At 47.1% G+C, this 26,801-nt stretch overlaps 1 protein-coding gene, 1 long non-coding RNA gene, 6 other non-coding genes and 5 pseudogenes across 11 annotated transcripts; 10 read left to right on the top strand and 3 right to left on the bottom strand.

The window, feature by feature from the left end:
* Nucleotides 1-1,274: 1,274 nt before the first annotated feature.
* On the bottom strand, nucleotides 1,275-4,986 carry LOC119015656 (annotated as a pseudogene).
* Nucleotides 4,987-5,565: 579 nt separating this feature from the next.
* LOC119015797 lies at nucleotides 5,566-5,739 on the bottom strand (annotated as a pseudogene).
* Nucleotides 5,740-13,621: 7,882 nt separating this feature from the next.
* Nucleotides 13,622-13,760, top strand: LOC119015717 (annotated as a pseudogene).
* A 7-nt stretch (nucleotides 13,761-13,767) lies between these two features.
* Nucleotides 13,768-21,975, top strand: LOC119015647. Of its 4 annotated transcripts, none has more exons than XR_005073419.1 (3): nucleotides 13,768-14,640; nucleotides 15,127-15,487; nucleotides 21,957-21,975. It is a non-coding gene; the product is annotated as an uncharacterized LOC119015647 (long non-coding RNA). The 4 variants fall into 4 exon arrangements; XR_005073420.1 differs by lacking the exon at nucleotides 21,957-21,975 and adding an exon at nucleotides 19,945-19,960; XR_005073418.1 differs by lacking the exon at nucleotides 21,957-21,975 and adding an exon at nucleotides 19,846-19,864.
* LOC119015800 lies at nucleotides 14,067-14,208 on the top strand (annotated as a pseudogene).
* LOC119015646 lies at nucleotides 16,267-26,714 on the bottom strand. The gene is made up of 12 exons (XM_037091863.1): nucleotides 24,001-26,714; nucleotides 23,073-23,111; nucleotides 22,695-22,877; nucleotides 22,384-22,519; nucleotides 21,932-22,304; nucleotides 21,729-21,849; nucleotides 21,514-21,599; nucleotides 21,357-21,437; nucleotides 20,707-21,266; nucleotides 20,449-20,618; nucleotides 19,862-20,028; nucleotides 16,267-19,331 (listed from the first exon to the last, which is right to left on the bottom strand). Exons 2-12 carry the CDS (start codon nucleotides 23,101-23,103, stop codon nucleotides 16,875-16,877), a joined length of 4,365 nt encoding a protein of 1,454 aa, XP_036947758.1. The 5' UTR covers nucleotides 23,104-23,111; nucleotides 24,001-26,714; the 3' UTR covers nucleotides 16,267-16,874.
* LOC119015802 lies at nucleotides 24,196-24,369 on the top strand (annotated as a pseudogene).
* LOC119015708 lies at nucleotides 24,569-24,759 on the top strand. Its single transcript, XR_005073461.1, has one exon. It is a non-coding gene; the product is annotated as a U2 spliceosomal RNA (small nuclear RNA).
* On the top strand, nucleotides 24,993-25,109 carry LOC119015755. The gene has a single exon (XR_005073502.1). It is a non-coding gene; the product is annotated as a U5 spliceosomal RNA (small nuclear RNA).
* LOC119015794 lies at nucleotides 25,392-25,555 on the top strand. The gene has a single exon (XR_005073540.1). It is a non-coding gene; the product is annotated as a U1 spliceosomal RNA (small nuclear RNA).
* LOC119015707 lies at nucleotides 25,755-25,945 on the top strand. The gene has a single exon (XR_005073460.1). It is a non-coding gene; the product is annotated as a U2 spliceosomal RNA (small nuclear RNA).
* LOC119015754 lies at nucleotides 26,179-26,295 on the top strand. Its single transcript, XR_005073501.1, has one exon. It is a non-coding gene; the product is annotated as a U5 spliceosomal RNA (small nuclear RNA).
* LOC119015796 lies at nucleotides 26,575-26,738 on the top strand. The gene has a single exon (XR_005073542.1). It is a non-coding gene; the product is annotated as a U1 spliceosomal RNA (small nuclear RNA).
* Nucleotides 26,739-26,801: the final 63 nt, after the last annotated feature.

Below are 26,801 nucleotides of genomic sequence, written 5' to 3'. Positions count from 1 at the left end.
AGGCTTTGGTGCCATCACCACTAAACCAGGTGAAGCCCTCGTCTCTAGGATGCATGAATTTAAAACAGTCTACTCTGTTTGGCTTAAAATCTGTCCAGGCTTAAAATCCTTACATGTCTTGCAATAAAAGTGATGTTTTGTCTACTTTAAAATCGTCCCCTGCTCCCCGCCTGTCTGGATAGAACACAATTAAAATCCCCTCCCATGACTAAAGGAACCCTGCCTAGCACATGAGACTGCAGTTCTTTTAAAGGGTCATACCTATCATTTTTATCATTAAAACCTTATATGTTCAGTAGGTTAAAATCCTGCCCCATATGTGTCAAGTGAGCTAAAACTGCCCATCGGTCTCTCAGCACAGTGCTGCCCTTCACCACTACTAACGGGTTTTTAATTAAAACGGCAACTCCGTCAGCTTTGTTGTGGTTTGAGCCACTCCATATGGATTGAACAAAAAGCCACTTTGATTCACATTCTATAATTTTTCAAAAAGGGCAGACTACATTCTTGCAATAAAAGCACATCTGACATAAAAGAACTTACAGTGGATAAAACAGTCTGGGCTCTAACTCCCGACCTCACACTTCTTACATACTTACTGTGTCAGACTGCTAAAAATCCATTTAATACGTCATCCCCGTGTAGAGGACATACCAGATATTAAACTGATAAGAACTGATTCTTACGAAAAAAAAAAAAAAAAAAAAAAAAAAATTTAAACTTTCAAAATCATCATCACAAGAATCAGATACATTTTTTTTAAAGCACTTAAAAAGTAAGTAAAATCAACATGTCTTTGTAGCAATACATCTATATGTTTTATCTGTAAAAAAAAAAAAACATTCACAATAAAACAACTACTGGATACACTAAAAATGATTTACAGAAAAAAAAAAAAACAAGCACATTTAATTGCTTAAAGATGAACAAGACATGTTAAAAGAAAGTGCATTCTGTGTTATTAAAAGTCCACTGTGTTAATTAATGTGAGTGTGTGAGTCCATGAGCGTGTCCTTTAAAAGGGAGGGCATTAAAAAAAAAAAAAAAAAAAAAACTCTCTGGTCTTTCTTGTGTCGGAGCGGGGTGAGTCCCTATCAAGGGAACTCATCCCGCTCTCCCATCAGGCCCCAGGGAGCCGCTGGTGGCACTCAGAGGAGGCCCTCCACCTCTTGCTCCTTATTTTTTGCGGTGGGTCAGGCCGCCGCTGCCTTGACCTTTCCTGTGTGGCTCTGGCTTCCAACTCCGAATAGGCGCAGAGGTGAGTCTTCTTGTGGCTACGTCCTAGGCCTGCCGCCTGCAGCGACGGCTGCCTGAACCGTCGCTGCGGCTATTCGGATCGTAGCCACGGGGAGGATCTGCATGCGCCGTCTTGCCAGCAGGTTTCTGGAGGTCCATATGGCGTCTTTTACGTCGGCCAGGGTGAGCCAGAGCTGGGAGAATTCTTCTTTTGTTCTTTTTTTTCCGGCTCACCCCGTACAGCACGAGCTGTGCGTCTAGGACCTCCCCTGCTGTCAAGTACGGGAATTGCTGGGAGCCGGCCATTGCCCACAGGTCGACAGCAGCGCTGCACTCCCGGGGTATGTCACCAGCCGCCACCTGCCCCCGGCCGGGTTGTGGTGCGCCCGAGTCGGTGAGGCACTTGCTCATAACAGTCCTGACCGGGAGGACCTCATGAGCGACCATCCAGGACAGGTCCCGTAGTCTGTTGGGGAGAGCGGGATGGTTGACATTGTGCCATACCGTTGTGAGCTCGCCAAATGCTAGCGCATGCACTGGACTCACTGGCTCCCGCTCCTGCACAAGAGAGAGAAGAGAGCGGTGGTTGCTTAAAAGTGTCAGCTCCTCCTGTTCCAATTTAAAATCTATTAAAAACTTGCGTATAAAATCGTAGGCCGTAGGCAGTTTAAAAGACACGGATATTCGGAGGTGGGTGGGTAAAAACTTGAGCGTTCTGAGGTAAGACCCCATCCAGAATAGTGCCATGGCAGATGTTTTGTGATCTCTGGATGGGGCTGTGGCGTAAGCGAGATGCAATGTGATGTATTTGCTGGATAAGAACAACTGGAAGTCCGGCACGTCTCTTCCTCCTTTCGATTTTGGCTTCTTCATTTCTTTCCTTGTCACTCGCTCCCACTTGGACCCCCACAGGAAGTAAAAAATGGCTGGATCTAAAAGCACTCTACGAGGCAGGGTAAAGACAGCACTGATGAGTAAAAACAAGGGTAAAATCACAGCTTTGATGATTAAAACCTTGCCTTCAGTCATCAGTCCCCATCCAGTATCCCAATCTCTTCCTAACTTTCCCTATCACGTCAGGCCAATTGTTCCTCCCTCCCCCTTCCTCGTTGAATTTTACACCAAGAACTTTTATGTCAGTCTGTGTCACAGTCAGAGGGAGTCCTGTGGTCTCGGTCCGTAAAACTTTGCTTGGGTCTTGTCGCGGTTCAGTCTGGCTCCAGAGGCCCGTCCGTACCAGTCCGTCAGGTCCATGGTCCTGTTAACAGATAAAAGGTCTGTGCATAAAATGTTAACGTCGTCCATGTATAAAAGGCATTTAGTGACCATACCCCCGCTCCCTGGAATCGACACCCCATTGATCCATTTGTCCCTTCTCAAGATCTGTGCCAGTGGCTCTACGCATATGACATAGAGGAGGGCAGATAACAGACAACCCTGACGGACACCGCAGCATATATTCACTGCATTGGTGAGTTTCCCATTTACCAGGATTCTACTCTTAGTACTCTGGTAGAGCACAGGCTTGATCCGGGTGGATCACCTCCCCTAAAACCCGAGTTAAGCGTGTCGCTAAAAGTTTGCTAAAAAGTTTGCAGTCAGCATTTAAAAGCGTTATCGGTCTCCAGTTTTTCAGGTCAGTCTGTCCGTCTTTTTTGTGAATTAAGGTGACTATCCCTACTCTAAAACTTTCCGGTAACAGGTCTAGCTGGTCAAAGTCATTAAAAAGGATCAGTAAGTCGTTTGCAAGGATGTCCCAAAAGGTCGGGCCTGAGGACTTCCCCTTCTTAAAATTTTTCAAGCATTTTCCTAGCTCTAAAAGGGTAAAATCTTGGGTTAAAAGCACACTATCCTCCACTGTTTTATCAACATCTTTTAAAACCTGCTCTGTGATTTTGTTTTCTATTTCTTTTTCTCCATATAATTGTAAAAGGTTTCCACCGTTTCAATTAGTTCTTTTGTGTTAGCAGTAAAAAGTCCATCTTCTTTTTTCAACTTTGTTAAAACCCTTCTTTTGCTAGTTATTTTCTTAAAGAAGTAGCGTGTGCATTTTTCCCCTTCTTCAATTTCTCTCTCCTTGCTTTTTAAAATGATACCTCGACTCTTTATATCTTCGGCAACTCCGTCAGCTTTATTTTGGTTTGAGCCGCTCCATGTGGATTGGCCGAAAGGCCACTTTGTTTCCCATTTTCTATAACAGTTTAAAAAGGGCAGACTACATTCTTGCAATAAAAACACATCTGATTTTAAAGAACTTAGGGCGGATAAAACAGTCTGGGCTCTAACTCCCGACCTCACACTTCTCACATTGAGGGTGGAGATGTTGAGGGTCATGAGTATGGTTGGTAAAAACAACAGGTATGACATATTAAAATTTAGTTAAAAGGCTTGTGTTAAAAACTACCAGAGTTTGAGAAGTGTAAAAGGATCTCACTTCACTATCCCCATGCAATCGGGGGGTGAGGCCTGAGATTGTTTTCTCCGGAAAGTTATGTCTGCACGCTTTTCCAAAGGAGTTGACTGTAGTGCTATACCAAGAAATGAGCACTGATTGGGTGAACTGGAAGGGAAGGCTCCGAGCTGCTCCACAGGGGAACTATATGAGACAAGTTCGGCTCTTCCCTTCTTCTCTGAGGCTGCATTAGCCTCAGAGCTGGACAGTTCAGATGCAGTTCTCTTGAGGTTGGACTGGGCATTGGGGAGGGAGGTGTCGCTGGACTCTGCTTGTTCTTGTTCGTCATCAACTGTGATCAGGCTAGTCGTGGAATCAGTGGCGCTTAGGCCTGACACAGTTGATTCTTGTCCAGCTCCACCTGCTGCCTGGCTTTCCCTATCTCCCTCAGCAGCGCCCTCTGCTGAGTTGGAGCCAGGCCCCTCCCCTTGTCCCACCTCACCGGGCTCCTCTCCACCAACCACGGATTTTGGCGGGAGATTTGAATTTCCCAGCCCCTCCTCTTCAATTAGCACCTCGACTGTTACTTTTCGGCCATTTTGCTGAGGGGTATTTTCTGTTTCGATTTCACTTTCTTGCTTTCTCTGGGCTTTCAATTTGTTGGCAAAATACATTGGGCAATCTCTGAAAAGGTGATATGATTCTCCACAGAGATTGCACTTTCTGCCATTGGGACATTCTTCAAAGGAATGCCCAATTTCTCTACATTTACCGCAAACTGTGTTTTGGCAAGCCTCTGCCAGGTGTCCATGCTCGCCACACTTGTGGCAGAGCTTGGGCATGCCCTGGTAGTGAATGTAGCCCCTGTTCTCACCAAGGACTACCATGGGTGGGAGATGCCTCAGGCCCTGGTACCCCTGAGGGTCCTGCCATTGCTGGGTGGGGACCCTCCAGGCACAGTTCCAGATGCCGTCTTCATCTCTCACCTTGGTAGCCTGGCCCTTCACAGTGCAATATCTACCCAGCCACATACAGATATCTTCAGCATTCACCATTTCATTGAACATTCTAACAATAACCACTTTCAGGGAGTTGTCGGTCAGTTTCTCCACACTGACCGCTGAAAATTGGGTCTTAACCTTTTCAAAACTTTGCCAAAACTCTTGTAACACAGCTGCAGTGACAAAACTGATATCGAAGCCTTTGTAGAAGGGCAGAGTCAGAACACAATTCAGCTCCTTGGGGGAAAAGCCAAGGGCCTTTTGGATTAGTTTCCTGGAGAAGTCCAGTCTTGACATCTCCAGGAGCTTTCCATCCTTTTCTTTGAATAGAAATCTCACACTGTGGTGCCTCCGCATGCCGGCACAGGCAGCCGATGTGGCTGGAGACACCACACTTCAACAATAAAAGAAATAAATACAATAAATTAAAATTAAATCCACTTAAAAACACGAGAAACCAGTCACGATTAAGAAAACAAAAAGCTTACTTACCCTGAATGGCCTCAGGTGTCTCTAAAAGCAAATAAGCAATGTGCACACAAGAAAAACAACAACCAAACAGTAACAAATGTGCAAAATAAAGCAAAGTACAATACAAACCTATATCTCCCAATACAGATAGGACAATTTCCACAGAAAGGGAAAAAAATCCTGCAGGAGTGATCACTGTCTTAGCCAAAATGCCAAGAAGCGATGAGCCCCAGTCGTCTGCTGCCAGAGCCCACCTCCTGGCACTGTTCATACCTGTCGTGGTGTGCCGTTTGCATTGCGCAGTGCTTTGAGGCTTCTGCTTTGAGGCTTCTGCTTTGAGGCTTCTGCTTTGAGGCTCCTCCCAGGCGGCCCGGGTGAACCGCCTTCCTGATCAATCGCCGCACGTCCCCTGCGGACAGTGCGGGAGAGGAGCACTCGTCGAGTGTTTGCCATCGACGTTGTCGTCGGGGGAGAGCGCGAACGCAGCCCCCCACTACCACAAATTATGCAGTCGAGATTCCCACATTTGGGGAATTCGCAGGGGTCAACACGACCGGAGTGCAATGGCCGAGCCTCGCCCTGGGTGAACCAATTTTTCAATTTTTAGACGTTTTTATTAAGTCATTTACAGGTGAGAACTAGCATCTAATTTCACTGAAGAGGTAGATCTCCTATCTGCTACTTCCAAAATACAGTTAAAGTCACCACCAACGATAACTTCCTTTCCACAGTGAGTTAGGGTTTGGATGGCCTGTAAAATTGTTGTGCGGTCTTGAGTTTCAGTGGGGCAATAGATATTTATGATTCTAAATTTAGCTTCTTTTCCCTCTACATCTACCAATAACACTCTACCATCTATCACCCTTTCAACCCTCTGAATATTGAAAAGTCGGTTGTTAAAAAGTATTGCCACACCGGAGGCTCTGTTTTTATTGTCCCCCGACCACACTGACTGCCCATATTTCCATCTGTCTTCATACAGTTTGTAATTGTCTTTGTATCCAATGTTGCACTCCTGAAGGAGGAGTATGTCTCCCCCACTTCTGTGTAAAAAACTAAAAACTGACTGGCACTTTATGGGGTCATTGAGGCCTCTAGTATTAATGGTGACAATTTTAAGGGATGATATTACAGTTTGATAGAAGAGAGAGTCAGGGATCTAGACTAAAGTTTCAAGCCGTTGGGGGGGATTTACCCTTTTTCTTTTTCTTTTTTTGGGTGTGTCGGTTGCCTCCTGTCCCCTCTACGCCAGTGTTCATTTGGGTCGTCATGGAGAAAGCAGACAAGCACTGGGGGTCAAGGAAAGGGGAAGAGATGGATGAGGGGTCAGGCCATACTTTTTGGTCCGGGCTGTTCATAGAGGAATAGCCTGATGGTTCTTTGGAGCGCTTTCGGGATGGTGTACACTCCAGGGGAAGGTCGTGGGGGAGGGGAAAAGAAGGGGGCACCTCCCCTTTACTGTCTGCAAAATGGTTGGCCACCAAAGGGGCACGGTTGCGTTCACAGGAGATGGCAATTCTGCAAACATGAGGTCTAGGAGATCTCTGCAATCCTCTGATGAAACAGGAGCAGTCTCTATCGGGTTCTGCACTCGGTGCCCACTTGGCAGGCTGTTTTGGGGGTGCTGCATGTCTTGGCATTCCGGGGTTGATTGGGCTAGTTGTTTTTGGAGGCCAGTTCCCAAGGGTTCCTGCCTATTGTTTGCATAATCCTGCGAGGCTGGATGGTCTACAGTGCCAGAGGACCCATTTTTTTTACCTTAGAATTGGTTGATGTAGTCTTCTCACGACCAGAATTTGGATGGTCCAATGGGTGGATGGGTCCCTGCTGCTCTTCATCGCCATTAACTTCTGGTTGATCTTGGACCACAGGACTCTGCAGCTGCTGGTCACCAGGATCTGGTTGTTTCTGGTTATCAGTTCCTAGTTCAATCACATCTTTGTCCTGCTCCTGTGAATCAGGCTGTTCTTCTGTTTCTTCTATTAGTGGAGGGTTAGGATGGTCAGATGAAGGATTGTTAAGTCTGGTTCGGTTGGCATATGACTGAGGGAATCCTCTGAATGTATGGGTGGTTGAGCCACAAAGATTGCATCTCATTGGCTGGTTACAGTCTTTTGTATTGTGAGCAGTACTCTTGCAGTTTCTGCAGGTGGTGGCATTACAATTTGCTGCCAGGTGGGATAACGAGCCACATTTCCTGCAGATTTTTGGTTGTCCAGCATAGAAAACATGGCCCCTAATTGGACCCAGCTGGATGGTGGAAGGCAGGTGCTGAAGTCTTCCAGAAGCCTCCTCTCTCCTCAGCTGCACGTAGAAACGTCTAGCTTCAGTTCCTATGCCACCTTCGTCTCTTAGCTCCATACTTCGCAAGACAGAGCAATGGAAAGACAACCATGTGCAAATGTCTTCAGTTGTTACTTTCTCTGAAAACATCATAACTGTGACAGTTTTGGGTTCTCTCTCAGAAAGAGGAATGAGACGCACTTTGTCAAGCCTTGGGTTGTTGTCCTTTTTTTGTAGGAAACGCTCCAGGCACTGTTCAAACAAGGCAAATGAAGTAAAAATCACCTCAAATGTTTTCTTTCCAGGAAGGGCGAAGACGTAATCAAGTTGCGCAGGAGTGAATCCAAGCTCTTTCTGAACAACATTCCGGCTGAACTGTAGTCGGTCCATTTCCAAGTCTTCATCAAGCTCAAAACGACCTGCATTCCTGCGGGAACCAGTTGAAGCCATTTCATAGAAGATGTCAAAAGATGCTTCCAAAACAAAGGGCAAAAATCAACACGACCAACCAGGGCTGATGCCAGAATTTAGAGAGTGGGTGAACCAATTCAATTTTTCTATTTTTAGACGTTTTTATTAAGTCATTTACAGGGGATACACTTCAACAATTACAATACTGTTTCCACATGTCACATATAAATAACAATAAAGAAAAAAAAAGGCAACAAAAAAGACAACAACAAGAAAAGGCTGCACAGAAAAATTAAAGAGTTACATGTGAAAACCAGGTCTCCAAAAAAAAAGCGCTTCTCTGTTTCCTCCTAAATTCACCTCTCCCCTGAAAATTAAGTAGTTTTTATGAAGAGTCAAAAGGTGGCATCTTGGGTACTTTCCACATCATTAGCTTTGTTTTTTTGTCCGTTGTTGACTTGTCTGTCAACATGTAGTCCTTAAAGCCGTTTAAAAACATTCTAACAACGATTTCTGTAGGAATACAATACCTTTTCTTTACAAACATATTTCTTGCTTTCCATAAGCTTTCCTTGACACAGTTGATGACAACCCACCATTTTTCCACTGTGGTTGTTTCATTTCTTTTCAGACATCCATAAGCTATATCCTCATAACATAGAGGAACTTTATACAATGCTTGTAGCCATGGTGACACTAGTGACCATACGCCTCTAGCGGTGGGGCATGACAAAAAAAGGTGTTTTACGGTTTCATTTTCCCCACATGAAAGCCTTGGGCACTTAGCATTGTGGGTACAATTTCTCCTCTCTAAAAAGGCTCTTGTGGGCAAACACTGGTGGGCAATCTTCCAGGCCAGATCTTTGTGATTGTTTGTAAGAGTAGGGTTGTTTCAAGATTCAAGATTCAAGATTCAAGAGTTTTTATTATCATTGGACATTCACATGTCAATCAATGAAATTGTCTTTGCAACCCCCGTGCATAAGGTAATAAAATAGTAAAAATATAGAAGAGCATGCAATAAAAATAGAAATATTTATAAATATAATAAGAAAAGAGGAAGAGAGTATGTACATCAGAACTGTAGTATGTACATAAGAATTGTACTATATACATATGTTATGTATACGATTGGTGCGGTTGGGTGGTAATATATACATTAACAGTAAGGTACCGTTAATTAGTCCGTTGGACATAAAAAAAGTGCAGTGTGCATTCAGCAGCTTAGTCTATTGTCCTGCAGTGCAGGGGGTGATAGCTTTGACAGCTCTTGGAAAGAAGCTGTCCCTCAGTCTGTTGGTGGTGGTGCGGATATTCCTGTACCGCTTTCCTGATGGAAGCGGTACGAACAGTCTGTGGCCCGGGTGGCTGGGGTCCGTGGCGATGGCTCTTGCTCTCCTCTTGACTCGGTCTCCGTATATAGAGTCCAAGTCAGGGAGGGGGCAGCCCACGATGCCCTGTGCAGTTTTAACCACCCGTGCCAGTTGTTTCCTCTCCTGTGCCGTGCAGCTGCCATACCACACGGTCACACTGAGGCAGAGGATGCTTTCTATTGTCGCTCTGTAGAAGTTCACGAGCAGACGAGAGGAGAGTCCAGCCCGTTTCAGTTTCCTGAGGAAGAAGAGCCTTTGTTGGGCCTTCTTCACCAGGCGGCAGGTGTTCAGGGACCAGGAGAGATCAGATGTGATGTGGAGGCCCAGGAACTTGATGTTGTCCACACGCTCCACCACTTCTCCGTCCATGAGGAGGGGGGCGTGCTCAGTCTTCCTGGACCTCCTGAAGTCCACAATGACCTCCTTGGTCTTTCCTGTGTTCAGCACCAAGTTGTTGGCTGAACACCACTGTGTGAGCTGGTGTACCTCCTCTCTGTAGTGGGTCTCGTTGTTCTCTGAGATGAGGCCCACTACTGTAGTGTCATCCGCGAACTTCACAACTGTGTTGGTGGGATGGATGGCAGCACAGTCTTGAGTGAACAGGGTGAAGAGGACTGGGCTGAGCACACACCCCTGTGGCGTGCCCGTGCTGAGGACCATAGGGGAGGATGTTTTGTTCCCTATTCTCACCACCTGAGGCCTGTTGGTGAGAAAGTCTCTGATCCATTGGCACAGTGACGCGGGCAGACCCACCGCGTGTAGCTTCAGCACCAGCTTGTCTGGGATGACGGTGTTGAAAGCTGAGCTGAAGTCTACAAACAGCATCCTGGCATAGGTGTCGGGCTGCTGCAGGTGGGTCAGGGCAGTGTGCAGGGTGATGGAGACAGCATCCTCTGTGGACCGATTCCCTCTGTAGGCGAACTGAAGGTTGTCCAGGTCCGAGGGGATGAGGCCTCTGATGTGCCTGAGAAGAATCCGCTCAAAGCACTTCATGATTACAGGGGTCAGAGCAACAGGCCTGTAATCATTCAGGCAGGTGGGGGATGTCTTCTTCGGTACCGGTATGATGGTGGAGGACTTGAGGCACTCAGGAACCATGGACAGCTGCAGGGACAGGTTGAAGATGTCCAGGAACACTCCTGCCAGCTGGTCAGCACAAGTTCTCAGAGTCCGGCCTGACACCTTGTCTGGTCCTGCAGCTTTGCGGGTGTTGATCCTCTTCAGGGTGGATGTCACCTGGTGCTGCTGCAGGACGAGGGGCTGGTGCTGCTCCTCCAGCCGGGGTAGGTGTGTAGCTTCTCTGCTGCCTGGTGTATCGAAGCGAGCAAAGAAGCTGTTTAAGGTGTCAGGCAGGGTAGAGTCGTGGCTGGTGAGCTGAGTGTTGGGCTTGTAGTCCGTAATGGTCCTGATGCCTCTCCACATGTTTCGGGGGTTGTTGGTGTTGAAGTGATCTTCAACTTTGTCCTTATACCGGAGCTTGGCCTGTTTGATTCCTTTCTTCAGCTCTGCTCGGGCCCTGCTGTAAGCCAGTCTGTCTCCAGATCTGGAGGCAGTATCGCGGGCTTTTAGCAGGGACCTCACTGTGCTGTCCAGCCATGGTTTCTGGTTTGGAAACACGGTGATGGTCTTGACTGGGAGGACAGCGTCAGTGCAGAACTGAACATAGGCCAGTACAGATGATGTATACTCCTCCAGGTCTGCCTCTTCGCTGAACACAGACCAGTCTGTGTGCTCAAAGCAGTCCTGGAGTGCAGAGGAGGCCTCCTCAGTCCAAACCTGTACTGTCCTGGTGGTCGGCTTTGTTCTGCAGGCCAGAGGCTTGTAGGCCGGTATAAGCTCCACTGAGATGTGGTCCGACATGCCCAGGTGTGGAGCTGCTACAGCCTTGTAAGCAGCAGGGATGTTGCAGTAAACCTGGTCCAGGATGTTGTCGCCTCTGGTGGGAAAGTTGATGTATTTGTAGAATTTGGGAAACACCGCCTTTAGTTCGACGTGGTTAAAGTCTCCCGCCACGATCACAGCCGCCTCCGGGTTATCGTTCATCTGCCCGCTGATGAGGCAGTAGAGCTCCTCTAATGCTAGCTTAGCGTTAGCCCGCGGTGGTATGTAGGCGGCCACAATAACAATGGCGGAGAGTTTACATTAGACCATACAATTTTGCAGTCCTCTTTGGTTAATTTTCCCACAGGGGTCAATCTCGAGTGGAGTGGAGACAGGGCCTGCTCTAGTTTTGTTCTACTGATCTTGTCAAATGGGATTTGTAAAACACTATTTGTGAGGCATGAAAAAACTGTGTTGTAAATTTTCGGCCAAGTTTGTGCATATGGGATGGATTGTGGTGGCCTTTGGTCCCATGCTCTAAGCACGCCCCACCCCACCCAAAACATGGCAAAATGTGTCCAATTAGGGCGTCCCTCAGGTTTCAGACAAGCTTTAATAATGGGGGTCACAAACATGGTTTAATATCAATGTCTGGGACACCTTTCCCTCCCTTCTCTGACGGCCTGTACATTATCTCGCGTTTCAGTTTCTCATGTTGCCCTCCCCATATAAACTGAAAACAGATTTTTCTAAGTGTCCTCATAAATTTATGTGGTACTGGAAAGGTTGTTGCCAAAAAAGTCAGGGAGGCAAGGATTTCTGCTTTTATAACCAGGACTTTTCCAGTCATTGAAAGGTCCCTGTCTTGCCATTGGATGAGCTTTCCTATAATTTTTGCCAGTTTTGAATCCCAATTAGTGATCTCCATGTCTTTCCCTATTTTAACTCCTAAAACTTTGATTGTGTCTTTTTTCTGTATGAGGCCTAGGTTTTCAGTTGACTCCTTCCAATTGTGGTGAAGTATTTCGCATTTCTTTATTGACTTTTGTTCCTGATGCAGCGGTAAAATTGTCACAAAGCAACAATGTATCTCTTACTGACTTATTGTCTGTGAGGAGAAGAGTTAGGTCATCCATGTATAAACTGAGTTTTGCTTCCTTACCTACTTGGGAAGCCTGCAATGTTTTTTGCCTGTCTTAAAGCACATGCAAGGGGCTCGATTGCCAAGATGAACAAGGTAGGGGAGAGAGGGCAGCCTGGTCGCACACCTGATTTTACTTGCAACGGGGCTGTGCACTTTCCATTTACCAAAACTGTACTAGTAATGTCAGTATACAGCAGCTCTACCCATCCTCTAAAGTTATCCCCAAAATTGAGGTGGGACAAGACAGTCTTAAAATATCGATGACTAATACTATCAAAAGCCTTCTCCAAATCCAAGCCCAGGATACAGAGTGGAAGTTGGTGATCTTAGGCAAACAGGTACGAATCCCTGACTAGGGCTAGGCTGTCAGAAATTGTCCGGTCTATGACCCCACATGTTTGACCTATGCCAATCAGTTGGTGAACTACTGGTTGCATTCGGAAAAAAAGGGCCTTTGATAGTATTTTAACATCAACTCCAAGTAAGGTCAAAGGTCTCCAGTTCTTTAAATCCTTCCTGTCTCCCTTTTTAAAATGAAGGGAGATAGAGCCTGCTCTCAACGATGGGGGCAGTACACCTCTATGGAAACTTTCTTTGAACACTTGCAGCAAAGGATTTTTGAGTTGTTCCCAGAATGTGTTGTAAAACTCTTTGGGTAAACCATCCAGACCAGGAGATTTATTACTTTGCATGCTCAGCATAGCTTTAGTTAACTCATTGGTTGTCAAGTCTCTCTCAAAAAATTCCTTGTCTGTATTATTTAGTTTTGTGGTTATATGTGATAGAAAAAAGTTCATTGAGTGTTCAGATATGGCTTTGTCTTCATAAAGGTTGCTATAAAAGGTCTTGATAATATTGTGTACATCATTGGGATCATTTTCCACTTTTCCATCTCTGTCTATCACACCTTCGATACAGTGCCTAGATTGACCAGTTTATTAAAGAAATATCGGGTACAATTTTCATTTTCTTCTAGGTGTTTTACTCTACTCCTTGTGAGCGTCCCTCTACTCTTTTCATTATGCAGCTTGTTCATATATTTCTTCAGTTTAGCTATGTCCTCAAACACCTCAAAACCAGAGAGTAAGAGGAGATAGTAGCGTTGCAACCTAGCTTGCAGTCTCTTCTGGTGAGCTCGTTTCTTTACAGCTGCTTTTTTACCTTCAGCAATGAAGAAATTTATTGTTTCTTCTTTCTTGTTTTACTTTTAACATCCTCCCACCAGTCTCCTAAGGAATTAAAAAAACGGCTGCATTGTAAGCCATTGGTTAAGTTTTTCCCTATATCTTTTCACCACTGCTGGGTTTTCAAGTAAACTTGTGTTAGGTCAGGATTAGGTTAGGTTAGGATTAGGTTAGGTTAGGACGAGGGGTCAGGCCATACTTTTTGGTCTGGGCTGTTCATAGAGGAGTCGCCTGATGGTTCTTTGGAGCACTTTCGAGATGGTGTACACTCCAGGGGGTTAGAAAACACGGGGACGACGTATTAAATGGATTTTTAGCCTCGGGAGCTGAAGCTGGGGCTTTGGCTAAGATCAAGTGTAGTATCTGTTCTTATCAGTTTCCTATCTGGTATGTCCTCTACACAGGGACGACGTATTTAATGGATTTTGGAGTTGAAGAGATTTTTGGCGGGCTTTGCCGTTTGGCTGAGCCTCGTGCGCGTGTGAAAATCAACCAAGCCCTCCTTGGGCGAGCTAGGGGCGGAGCCGCCAAGCAGAAGCAGCTCCCCTGCGCAACGTCTCTGGTTGCATTCACACTGGGCGGAGGCAGACTTTACACATTTGCGGCAACTTTTGGTGCCCAATGAGGAGGAGGAGGATGAGAAAAATTGCCAAAGGCATCCGACTCTGCCGTGACCAACACCCTCATAGGCACCGTCAGCCAGGGGGCTGAGCCTGGGAATGGCCACCCTGTGTCAGACTCTTCCAACTCATACTTACCTGGCAGGGGAGACACCATGATCAAGAAGGTGGTTCACCCAGGGCGAGGCTCGGCCATTGCACTCCGGTCGTGCTGACCCCTGCGAATGGGCTTCAGGCCAAAGGAAGTGCAATTTAAAGTTTAGACTGTAAGCCTAAAACTGAAGTACTGAGAAGCTCCCCTAGGTTGCAGGCTTCTTCCCAGCTCTATCAGTTGAGAATTAGATTGAGACCTTTTCTTGCTTTTATGAGGTGAATTTAGAAAGATATGAGTCCCTTATTGGTTTCACTTAGCATTTATTGACTTTGTATATCATGTACCACTATTTAATGCCACCACAACTGTCATTTAGTGTATCACAGTGACTTCATTCATCATCTTGTGTTGATAACACATCATATCTGAAGTCAGAGGACTGCACATTGGTCACCAGCAGTGATGTCTGTCTCCTATGTCTATAATTCTGTATTAACCCATTTATGCTATATATCTCATTAAGATTTTCATGTTTACAGGGGAGAGCAGGAGTGCAGTCCCTCACCACTGGAAAAGATGACAGCGGAGATTCCCCCATGGAACACATGAGGTATTCAGTGGCTTCTCAGCCCCAATAGAATCAAGTAATGCATAGACTGTTGGCATCATCTGTATGCATTCCATATGTCTGCCATCATATCTGCAGTCCTCTGACTGCAGATATGATGTGTTATCAACACAAGATGATGAAAGAAGTCACTGTGATACTCTAAATGACAGTTGTGCTGGCATTAAATAGTGGTACATGATATACAAAGTCATAGTGAATGACTATGATTTTGTATATCATGTACCACTATTTAATGCCAGCACAACTGTCATTTAGTGTATCACAGTGACTTCTTTCATCATCTTGTGTTGATAACACATTGTGTCTTAAGTCAGAGGACTGCAGATATGATGGCAGACATATGGTCACCAGCAGTGATGTTTTTCCCTCTTATGTCTATAGTTCTATATTAACCCATTTATTCTTTACTCTCTCTCTCTCTCTCTCTCTCTCTCTCTCTCTCTCTCTCTCTCTCTCTCTCTCGAGATTTTCATGTTATGTGATTACAGGGTAGAGCAGGAGTGCAGTCCTTCGCTACCGGAAAAAAACATGACAGCGGAGATTCCCCCATGGAACACATGAGGAATTCAGTGGCGTCTACTGGAAACTACAGTAATCTATATGTGGCTCCCCCCCAGTAGAATCAAGTAATGCATAGACTGCATTCCATATGAGTGATTTTGTATTTAAATCAGCTATTTGTTATATAAAATACATCTTAATAAAATGCAGCTTATTTTATCAAGAGAATACTTGTGTAGGTACTTGCTGGAGGAGCTATGAGTGTGGATGCACATGTTTATCCTGATAGAGGCTTCTCCAGGGGTCTGCAAGCTCTGTGAAACAGGTAAATGATGGCATCCCCCCCTCTGATGTCAGCATGACATGTGAACTGCTGGGAGTTGGGTTTGAGGGAGAGAGGAGGAAGTGGGACAGAGATGAACAGAATTTGTGATCTTGATTGACATGGTTGTTGTACCACCAGGTGTAGCAGTGGCTGTAGCAGGAGTTCAGCTATCACCTGTCCTCTACATCTGTTTGTAAATGTTTTACTAACTTATTGCTGCAAATATTTAAGTCATTATTCATTAAAATAGTGCTGCTATTACTAAGAAAAAGAAATGCAACACTTTGTTGTACTGTGGTATAAAAGACAACTAAAACATTTAATTCATGTCACTCATTCTGCCAAGTGTTGGGATATTAACAGTGTGTAAGAGCTGACACAGAATACATTTTGATCCGTATCAATGATCTTTAAATCTATGGAGTGGATGAAGCAATGAAATTATTTATTTTGTTCTCATGTTAATGATTTGTCATTGTGTGCTTGTATGACAGTAAAGATCAGAGAAATGTACAGTTGTATTCACAAGTTTAATAAACAAGGAATCTAATGAAATTGGTTCTTCATTGCTGAAGTTATTTATATAATAAATGATTGTATAATGTACATAATATATACGTATGATTATATAATGTACATAATATATGATTATATAATATATATAATAACATCAGTAAGTCACACAAGTATACTGGAAAGTGCAAAGGGAACTCCAGTGAACAAATTCAAATATAATGCAAAAATATGTAGACATAAATTAACAATGGCACACAGTAAAGTGTACACCTCTGCCAAGGCCCAACAGGCCCCTTTAATTCAACCAGGATTAATCCAATATCAAACATGCGAAAGGGTTGATAAAAGGAGAAACAATATCACACCACAAACACAATGTCAGGTGCACATTGGTGGTAGTGGGAGGTTACTGTCACTACAGTTCCGGTAACGGCATAAAAAAAGTTCAACCTTCATGAAAACATATTTACATCAGCTTTGGTCAAACTGTACTGGGTCACTGATGGAATGTAACTAAGTACATTATATCAGACGAGACCAGGCAGATAATTGTATAGTTGTTACACTGAAAGCCAGAAAATATAACTTTTATACATGTAGTAACGAGACACTGAAAGCCTCTTACTCAAATACCACTCATGTGGGCGACCTTTGCATTTACCAAAGTAATGTTTGAACCCGATTACTTGTACTCAGGCATGAGTTTCTGTACAGAGACACCAGCCACCACAATAGAACAAAGCAATAAAAAACAGCCACAATAAAAACCCAGCTGCAATAAAAACAAACACAATGAAAACACAAGGTACAACGTGCAAAGTGCATGTGTGTATGACAATATGTACATTTAAGAATGTCTGTTCAGACCGCTTCATGGCCCTGACGGCCTCTGTGACTGAGGGCCCAAAGCCTCATCCACTGCTTTTTGGAAGTCTGTGAATGTTTCAAAAGTCCGGCCAGAAAGTTCTTTTGAGGTGGATGATTGTGATTTTTCACAGTATGTCTTTTTCCTGTATTTTTTGTGTCCCTGAGTGGATTGGCCACACAATACACAGGTGTACAGTCTCACTGTACTCTGACGTCCAGTGCCGCTGCGTAGTGCTTTCTTTGTTTTGTAGAAAGTCGATCTCGCAGATACCTGCGGCTGGGGAACAGCTGCAGTCGACGTCGAGGGTGTCGCTGGGGGCTGCATGAGCGTGAAGGTGGGCTGTAGTCCTGCTGTTGCAGTGAGGATCGGTGCGAGTGGCGGCTGAGTGGGGGGCGCAGCTGCGGCGACGAGGATCGGTGTGAGCGATGGCTGAATGGGGAGTGTGAAATGATCCAGCCTTTGCTTCAGTTTCCTGGTCCCTGCCAAAGACGGTGTGACCAGATACTGCACTTGTGGTCGAGCAGTGTGGGGTCTCTCATCTGGCAGCTCTGCTGCTGGTGGTTGACTAGTGGTGGCAACACTCTGGTGACGGCGGAGGACTGACAAACCTTGATCAGTGACATTTGTCGCTGACAAAGCTTCCTGTCTCCTGATGAACTCGGCAACGCACTTAGAATTCACCTTCAGGATAGGGATCCCAAGTTTGCTGAGCTCCGGGTCATCAACCGTCACCCTCTGCTGCACGCGCTGATACATAGTTGTTATCCTATGCTTTTGTGGCGTGCCTCGAGCCTTTCCACCACAGTCGGGATGAAGCCACAGCTGCTTTATGATGCAGTACATGAGGCGGTTCTTCCTGGAGTCCAGCAGGTGGGCGGCTGAGTAACGCTTGCTGAACTTCAGCTTTTGCACCAGTGATGACTCACTGGGATCACCTTTGGTGCGGCCAAACAGAGCGTTACCCCAGCGTGCTGAGTACAAGCTGTCGAACTGCTGGATGCTGCGATCATGGAGATCGAGCTTGTTCCAGCAGCTGATGACCCTCTGTCTCGTGGCTTCGTCGATTGAAAGCTTTCCCTCCTCCAAGGCGATCTCGACTAGCACAGCGCTCAGATCCTCCACGTGCTGGTACCCGGGTAGATGACTTGGACCGCAGACATCCTCCACACAGGGATCAAGCTCAGGAGCCACAACAAGATCAGTGAGATGCAGACCCTTCTTCAGCGGGGTCAGATTGTCGCTCTCGCTGTCAGAGTTGTAGCCCACATCATTCTCCAGGGATCCCTCTGTGTCTGCAACCACCTCATCAGCAACCACCTCATCATCGTCATCCTCCGCCGCTTGAAGGGTCTCTCTGGTCTGAGCGTAGTGGTCTGGAGCGCTGAATGTTTCTGATGACTGAGAGAACAGATACTCCAAACCAATTCGCTCGTCCCCAGCAGGCACGGGAGGTCGGTAGTTTGACTCCTCAACCTCACCAAACAAGTCCTGGCACCTCTGGTTCAGGCGGTCTATCAGAGGAGACACGTACACCATGTGCTTCCTCCCTTTCTGGCCTTTGACGCTGGCTGACTCCCTGTCAGAGTTCCAGCGTGCAATTCCACTGAGGAGATACACCTGGAAGGGGACTGCAGCACAGTGGGGCCCCGGTATCATGCTGGGCAGGAAGGAGTGGAATCCCTCAAGGCTGTTGCTTCCTCTCACTGTGCTGTAATGTGGCAGGCGCACACCATTACGGGTGATGTACTTGGTGATGGTGTACATGTCTCTCCCCGGTGGATCCTGAAGACACTCCAGGTGTTTCTGCTGGTTCTCCCAGACACGGTCGATGGCTGCCGCATCCTTGAACAGGTGGACCTGGTTCTCATCCATCCCAGCTGGTCCCTTCAGGATGTTGATGGCATTCTGCACACGTGCAAATGTCTCCAGGGCTCCAACAGTGATCCTCCTGACGTAATGCTTCAGATCATTTTTGCTGACGTGCATTTCGATGATCTGATCATCAGAGAGGGACTCATACTTGGAGTGGTGACCTGCACGTATAGCCTGGATGAGCAGCGCCATGTCATCCTTGTTATACGAGAACACCGCAGCAGAGAGCGCAGACTTGAAGAGAGCGTACTTGGGGTGGTGATCTGTTCTGACGGCTGCATCAAACCTGTGAATCCAGTGGAAGATGTCGAGCCGCACCATCATGCCACTGTCGGCCCACTCGCTGAAGAGCTGCTCCAGGTGTGACACACCATGAACGCGACAGCAGCCGCGGTCCACGTACATCAGTTCAGGAGGGGCCTCTCCTGCTCTTCTGTACCTCTCCATGAGGCCTTCAGCCATTGGCCGCATTTTGTCCAGAGACTCCTCACATGTTATTACAGCCATGAGGATCTGACCAAGTTCATTGGCCACGTTGGTGCACCATTCTGCAGTGCCTTTTCCGTCTCCAGAAAGTTTCTTGCAGATCTGATGATAAACAGAACACAGAGAGACTCAATAATTAACAGCCGCATAACTGTGTGTGTGTGTGAGTGTTTGTATACTCTTGTCAGAAAAGTGATAATTATTTGTGTTCATCAAGCCGATAAAAACTGATTACAAATGTAATTTAAAAAAAAAAAGGCGTCAACAGGGCGACATGTTTAGAAATGCATCCACCTGAAAATAATGTTGGGCTAAGCAATTCAGTGCTCACAAAAGCATGCAGTGATGACATCGCTGCAGAGGAAAAACATACAGCTCTAAAATAAGGTTATTCTATACGTGATCCAAGAGGTGCATGCTGTAATTGTCTTTAATTGGTTTTAATTCATGTCTAATGTTTGTAAGTGTGCCTTAAAATGGACAGTAGTGACACATTTTAAGTAATCCTTTGTGTAAACTATTCAGGGGCTGTTTATCCACAGACACTATCTTTTGAGACACCAAGAGTGACATAATAATTAACACTTAATGTAAATTGAATGTTCCTGTTTGACAGACTGCATCAAAATTACCTTCTTGGTGGAGTCGTATTTGAGGACTTTCCCAAATGTGGACATGATCTGGGTACGGTAATCCTCGATGTTCTCTGTCTCAGCGATCAGGAAGGTTTTCCTCAGCAGCCTTGGTGACGGCAGCTCTCGCTTCGGTGGTGGTCGCTGAAACTGATGTTTCAGAATCCCTGGAAAAAGGAAGGAATGCAGACACAGACACACAGTGAACTTCAACATTAGACTGTAGGATCTCTATTTGCACTACTGATGGTTTTAATTCTCTCCATGGGGCGTAGAAGAATCTAACGGGCTAAGTGTTACCAGCAATATTCACCAGGATTACGGTAAGTATTAATAATGTAATGAGGTAAGTGAAGGTAAGTGTGTAAAGAAGTATTTTTTGTATTTTCTTTGCCTCAGTGTAAGTCTTCTTAGAAAGCTCCCTCAGTCCTGTTACAAACACACACTGTAACAGGAATGAGGGAGATTTCTGTTGCATCATGTTTCATTGTTAAGGCCGGCAGATGGAAATGATCTATTAACTACATCTGACAGAGAATTCATGTTTCTATACATTGAAACAAGAAGACAAGTCAAATCTGACTTACTTGTGATCCCACCAGGTTTGTTGAGCTGGCTGAGGAGGGTGGTGTAGAGGTCTTTTCTGTGCAGGTATTCCTCACAGTGGCTCTCCTGGACCTGCCTCCATACTTTGGCCATGGTGTTCCCCTGAGTGCGATCCCTCATCAGGCGGATCACCTGCTTGTCCACGCCACGTCTGAAATTACAGCACAATCATTAAGAATGACATGTTCTAATACAATCTTGTAGATTTCAATTTACAGTGAAATAACTGAGAGACTCGCCTCAGTGTTAAAACAGCTGGGAACACTGCCCTGTGAGCTGGACTGAGTTGGTTTAAAATGCTTGCATCCCACGCCAGGAAACGACCGATGGAATGGTCCTTTGACTCCTGGGCAGCTTTCCTGCAAGCATTACAGGCCAGTACCTCCGTCAGCATGGAGTACCAGCCGGACATGTGGCAGATCTGCCTGACGGTCTTTGAGTAGCCACAGCGGTACAGAAACGTGTCCTTCTTGGCACGCGCTGGGCACTCAGACCTTGGACAGCGAAGGCTGTAACCCCACACACCGACTGGTCTCCAAAAAAACACACGGCTGTGAAAAAAGGAGTCTGCCAAGGGCACCCCTCCTCCCACCACCACTCCAGGAAATTCAGGTGGATGAAACCACATCCGGTCACGTTTGAGGACTTTCCTTGTCTTGATTTTCCCGTGCTTGTCCTCAAAAGACATCTGCTGCTGAAAGAGCCCCCTCTCGGCATCCTCCTTTAACCACCTGATGTCTGCCTCGGGAAGCCCATGATGACCAGACTCCCACATTTTATGCCACCCCTCGTACGTCACCTGGTTGAATAACAATGACAAGAGCTTCATTTAGTAACCAGTAAGTGCTCTGACTGTAAGGCTGTGTCTCCATTAAGCTGCATGTATTACCTCACTCGGAGTAGCAGCTACTGCTGCGTCTGTCACATCAGATGTCGTCCCTTTCTGACCAGCAGGAGCTGACGAAGGAGCCTTTAAACAGATAAGTGTATTAGTATAAAACCTAAACGCTGACACGGTCAGTGTAATCTATGAACTATGGGCTTACAGGTGACGGTTGAATGTCTCCTGTCTGTGACGGCTGCGGAGGCTGTAGTTGGGAGGCAGCACGTGAGGGGGTCAGGTCAGTGTCCCCTGAAAGGAAATCAGGACAAAACAGAACAGTCCTCGATTTTATTCTCTTATTCTGTTGCTGGTTTTATTGGAGACCGATTCTGCACTAATGAGGTTCACACAGAAATATTAATCCAAGTACTGATGTACCTCGACTTTCAAAAGTGTCAAGTGCCTCTGCCAGCAGGGCATCATCTGCCTGGTCGTCGTCACCTCTGGTCCCTGAGGTGCCGGAAGCGGCAGATGCTGGGGCCACTTTTTGGGGAGATTTCTGTAAAGTGCAGTTTGAGTACAGGCATGAGGTTTGTCAAATGAACAGTACCCTGCTTTTTACTTAAGGAGCTTTGACCTACCTCTTGTTCTTTCTTTAAAATGTAGTGCCGGAAGCGCTTCAGCGACTTTGAGGAGATGTCGTCCTCCTTCATCGCGAGCCACTGTCTGACTGAGCAGAAAGCCTCCTGAGCCATCTTTCGCTCGTGGTCGCTTCCGGCTTGTGGATCCGCCTGGAGGCACTTGTGTAGGCTGTACCACCTCCACATCTCCTGGAACGTGAACGACCTGAAGCGCCCCTGACCATAAATGGCCCGATCCACGTTTACCTCCAGGTGGCAGGAGACTGAGGGGTACAACTCCACGTACCTGTGCAGGTAATCCTTCACCCACTCGGCCTGAATTGCACCCTTCCTGTCTGGGTGGCAGCTCTCCTTAATGTGGCGATCGAGGATACTAAAATAGAGAATGTGTTATTGAATTCAAGAAAAACAACTCATACAATGCGTGATTCTGTTCAGTAATGTATACTCACAATTTGACATATCCAACGTCATTTTCAATCAGCCACTTGAAACTTTTGCCATCGTACTTTCCAAATGTGACGACGAGCTGACCCAGATACTGCTTTTCCGTGGGATTGTCAGTTATCAGGAGACACTTCTTCTTAGCTGAAGAGTTAGTTACACATTTGAGAGGTTATTACAAATATTAAGCATGTAAGTCATTTATAAGTGCCAGAGCTTGGCATGCCTGCAGCAATGCACTGGGTGGGTCAGGTGCAAACACATCTACATGGATCATACGTTAGTTGTACTTCTGTGACACTTATTGCAGAGATATCACCTTCCTCACAAGCCGTCTTTGGATCCCTCAGTCTGCTGTCATCATATATTATCGAGGGTTTGGATGACTGGCATAGTTTGGCCTCCTTTGTTGCTTTCAGAACACATTGTTGCCTATCTTGTGGTACACTTGTGTCCAGAATACACAAGACAGGCAACAACAGATCTGCTGCAGGTCTCTTAGCTGAAAAACATTGAACTGTTAAAGTGATCTGAGACTTCACCCTGGATAAAAGTACTAAAGCTCAACAAAACACACATGTGTGAAAGGGTCTTTTAGTGAGAATGTAATAACACAAACAAACTGTCAAATACTAGATTTAGTATGAAGGACACAGGAGTCAATGAAGAAATATCCCAGCTTTCACCCTTGACCCACCTGCTGAATGAGATGCTGCCTTGAACTCCATTTTCTTCTCTGTAAAAGAAAATGTTAGGCCAATTAAAATGGGCTTACATAAATGTGCCAGCTTTGTCTTACTACCTAACTCACACACCCAGCCAGAGGGGTCTTCAAACAATGTGTGAGAAAGACATTGAAACTACTCCATATTTGCAGATGTCGGGTTAGAATACCAGTTACTCACTTATAGTGTGTGTGTGTGTGTGTGTGTGTGTGTGTGTGTTTATATATATATATATATATATATATATATATATATATATATATATATATATATATATATATATATATAGAGAGAGAGAGAGAGAGAGATCTCACATCTGACTTTACCCGATTAAAATGAGCTGTACTTCACAATAACTATCATGACCAGTCAAACAGTACACTTTTATCCGCTAGAATGAATGAATTGTCAAGATCATTTCTGGTTGAATGAATGACCGACTGTACACACTGCCAAGGCTACATGACAACAGGACGTGACTCGTATTTTTTTCTTCTTATATAATATATGTTATGTTATGTGTTTGAATCGCTGGCACTTGCCCCTCTTGACAGGCTACAACCCCCCGCACCCACCCCCCGTCAAAGCGCAAGTGCAGGTATCCCATCCCCCCACGACCACAAACTTTACCCGACTTACTATACTACAGCATAACAATCAGTAAAAGTTCAACAGTACACATTTATCCGCTAGAATGAACGAATAGCCGCGATGATTTTGAATGAACGAACGAACGAATGAATGAATGAATGAATGAATGAATGAATGAATGAATGAATGAATGAATGACCGAACTAACGGACCCGCTAGCTTATTCAGACTCTATTAACGAGCAGCTCGATCAAAGCCTAGCGCGGATAAGAAAGTGCTCCGATCCGATGACGACGCGCAAACTCGTACCTCGTTTGTGCGTTTTCTTTCGTGGGGGTGGAAAAAAAAATGTCGGGATCGACGGTGCTAATTTGGCTATCTCTCTCTCGTCTCTTTAAAACCGTTGACTGCCAAGTGTCAATCACCGCAAGGGGGCGGGGAGGCGTGCGAACTGTAGACTCGTGACCAATGGAGCGCGGCGAAGCGCCGGCAACTGTAGACTTCTGACCAACGGGCGGCGGGCAACTGTAGACTCCGGGCCAATGGGTGGCGGCGGTTGTCTACAGTCTACAGTGGGCTTTGCACGGCGGCGGCGCCGACGTCTGCGAATTCCCCAAATGTGGGAATCTCGACTGCATAATTTGTGGTAGTGGGGGGCTGCGTTCGCGCTCTCCCCCGACATCAAGGTCGACGGCAAACACTCGACGAGTGCTCCTCTCCCGCGCTGTCCGCAGGGGACGTGCGGCGATTGATCAAGAAGCCGGTTCACCCGGGCTGCCTGGGAGGAGCCTCAAAGCACTGCGCAATGCGAAGGGCACACCACGACAGGTATGAACAGTGCCAGGAAGTGGGCTCTGGCAGCAGACGACTGGGGCTCATCGCTTCTCGGCCTTTTGGCTAAGATCAAGTGTAGTATCTGTTCTTATCAGTTTAATATCTGGTATGTCCTCTACACGGGGACGACGTATTAAATGGATTTTTAGCCTCGGGAGCTGAAGCAGGGGCTTGCTCCGTTCACTCCACGCATCGACCCGGTATTGCAGCGCCGCCGGGAACGGTGCACCCCTCTCCCGCCTCGGGGAAAATCAAGCGCCGTCGCGGCCCAAAAGTCCTTGAGTCTGGAAGCGCCCGACAAGCAGGCTTTCCTCCCTCCGAAAACCGCTCGCGCAGGGGTCCCGGGATGATGTGGGGATGGGCGTGGCCACGGATTACGGCGCACGTGGAGCCAAGACGAGGCTCACCATGCGAACGGTGCCCGGGACCACGGCGGTCTAGCCTGCTGTCGAGGAGAGGAGCTGCACTTACTCGGGTTTCTCTTCATCCCGCACAAGTCTTTCGCCTTTTACTAAAGACTTCCGTGGAGAGGAACACCCACGAGTTGAAGAGATTTTTGGCGGGCTTTGCCGTTTGGCTGAGCCTCGTGCGCGTGTGAAAATCAACCAAGCCCTCCTTGGGCGAGCTAGGGGCGGAGCCGCCAAGCAGAAGCAGCTCCCCTGCGCAACGTCTCTGGTTGCATTCACACTGGGCGGAGGCAGACTTTACACATTTGCGGCAACTTTTGGTGCCCAATGAGGAGGAGGAGGAGGATGAGAAAAATTGCCAAAGGCATCCGACTCTGCCGTGACCAACACCCTCATAGGCACCGTCAGCCAGGGGGCTGAGCCTGGGAATGGCCACCCTGTGTCAGACTCTTCCAACTCATACTTACCTGGCAGGGGAGACACCATGATCAAGAAGGTGGTTCACCCAGGGCGAGGCTCGGCCATTGCACTCCGGTCGTGCTGACCCCTGCGAATTCCCCAAATGTGGGAATCTCGACTGCATAATTTGTGGTAGTGGGGGGCTGCGTTCGCGCTCTCCCCCGACATCAAGGTCGACGGCAAACACTCGACGAGTGCTCCTCTCCCGCGCTGTCCGCAGGGGACGTGCGGCGATTGATCAAGAAGCCGGTTCACCCGGGCTGCCTGGGAGGAGCCTCAAAGCACTGCGCAATGCGAAGGGCACACCACGACAGGTATGAACAGTGCCAGGAAGTGGGCTCTGGCAGCAGACGACTGGGGCTCATCGCTTCTCGGCCTTTTGGCTAAGATCAAGTGTAGTATCTGTTCTTATCAGTTTAATATCTGGTATGTCCTCTACACGGGGACGACGTATTAAATGGATTTTTAGCCTCGGGAGCTGAAGCAGGGGCTTGCTCCGTTCACTCCACGCATCGACCCGGTATTGCAGCGCCGCCGGGAACGGTGCACCCCTCTCCCGCCTCGTGGAAAATCAAGCGCCGTCGCGGCCCAAAAGTCCTTGAGTCTGGAAGCGCCCGACAAGCAGGCTTTCCTCCCTCCGAAAACCGCTCGCGCAGGGGTCCCGGGATGATGTGGGGATGGGCGTGGCCACGGATTACGGCGCACGTGGAGCCAAGACGAGGCTCACCATGCGAACGGTGCCCGGGACCACGGCGGTCTAGCCTGCTGTCGAGGAGAGGAGCTGCACTTACTCGGGTTTCTCTTCATCCCGCACAAGTCTTTCGCCTTTTACTAAAGACTTCCGTGGAGAGGAACACCCACGAGTTGAAGAGATTTTTGGCGGGCTTTGCCGTTTGGCTGAGCCTCGTGCGCGTGTGAAAATCAACCAAGCCCTCCTTGGGCGAGCTAGGGGCGGAGCCGCCAAGCAGAAGCAGCTCCCCTGCGCAACGTCTCTGGTTGCATTCACACTGGGCGGAGGCAGACTTTACACATTTGCGGCAACTTTTGGTGCCCAATGAGGAGGAGGAGGATGAGAAAAATTGCCAAAGGCATCCGACTCTGCCGTGACCAACACCCTCATAGGCACCGTCAGCCAGGGGGCTGAGCCTGGGAATGGCCACCCTGTGTCAGACTCTTCCAACTCATACTTACCTGGCAGGGGAGACACCATGATCAAGAAGGTGGTTCACCCAGGGCGAGGCTCGGCCATTGCACTCCGGTCGTGCTGACCCCTGCGAATTCCCCAAATGTGGGAATCTCGACTGCATAATTTGTGGTAGTGGGGGGCTGCGTTCGCACTCTCCCCCGACATCAAGGTCGACGGCAAACACTCGACGAGTGCTCCTCTCCCGCGCTGTCCGCAGGGGACGT

This window comes from Acanthopagrus latus, chromosome 24, assembly GCF_904848185.1.
Source record: "Acanthopagrus latus isolate v.2019 chromosome 24, fAcaLat1.1, whole genome shotgun sequence".
Lineage (NCBI taxonomy): Eukaryota > Metazoa > Chordata > Actinopteri > Spariformes > Sparidae > Acanthopagrus > Acanthopagrus latus.
The sequence above is the reverse complement of the archived record's forward strand: the minus strand, read 5'-3'. Positions and strand labels throughout refer to the sequence as shown.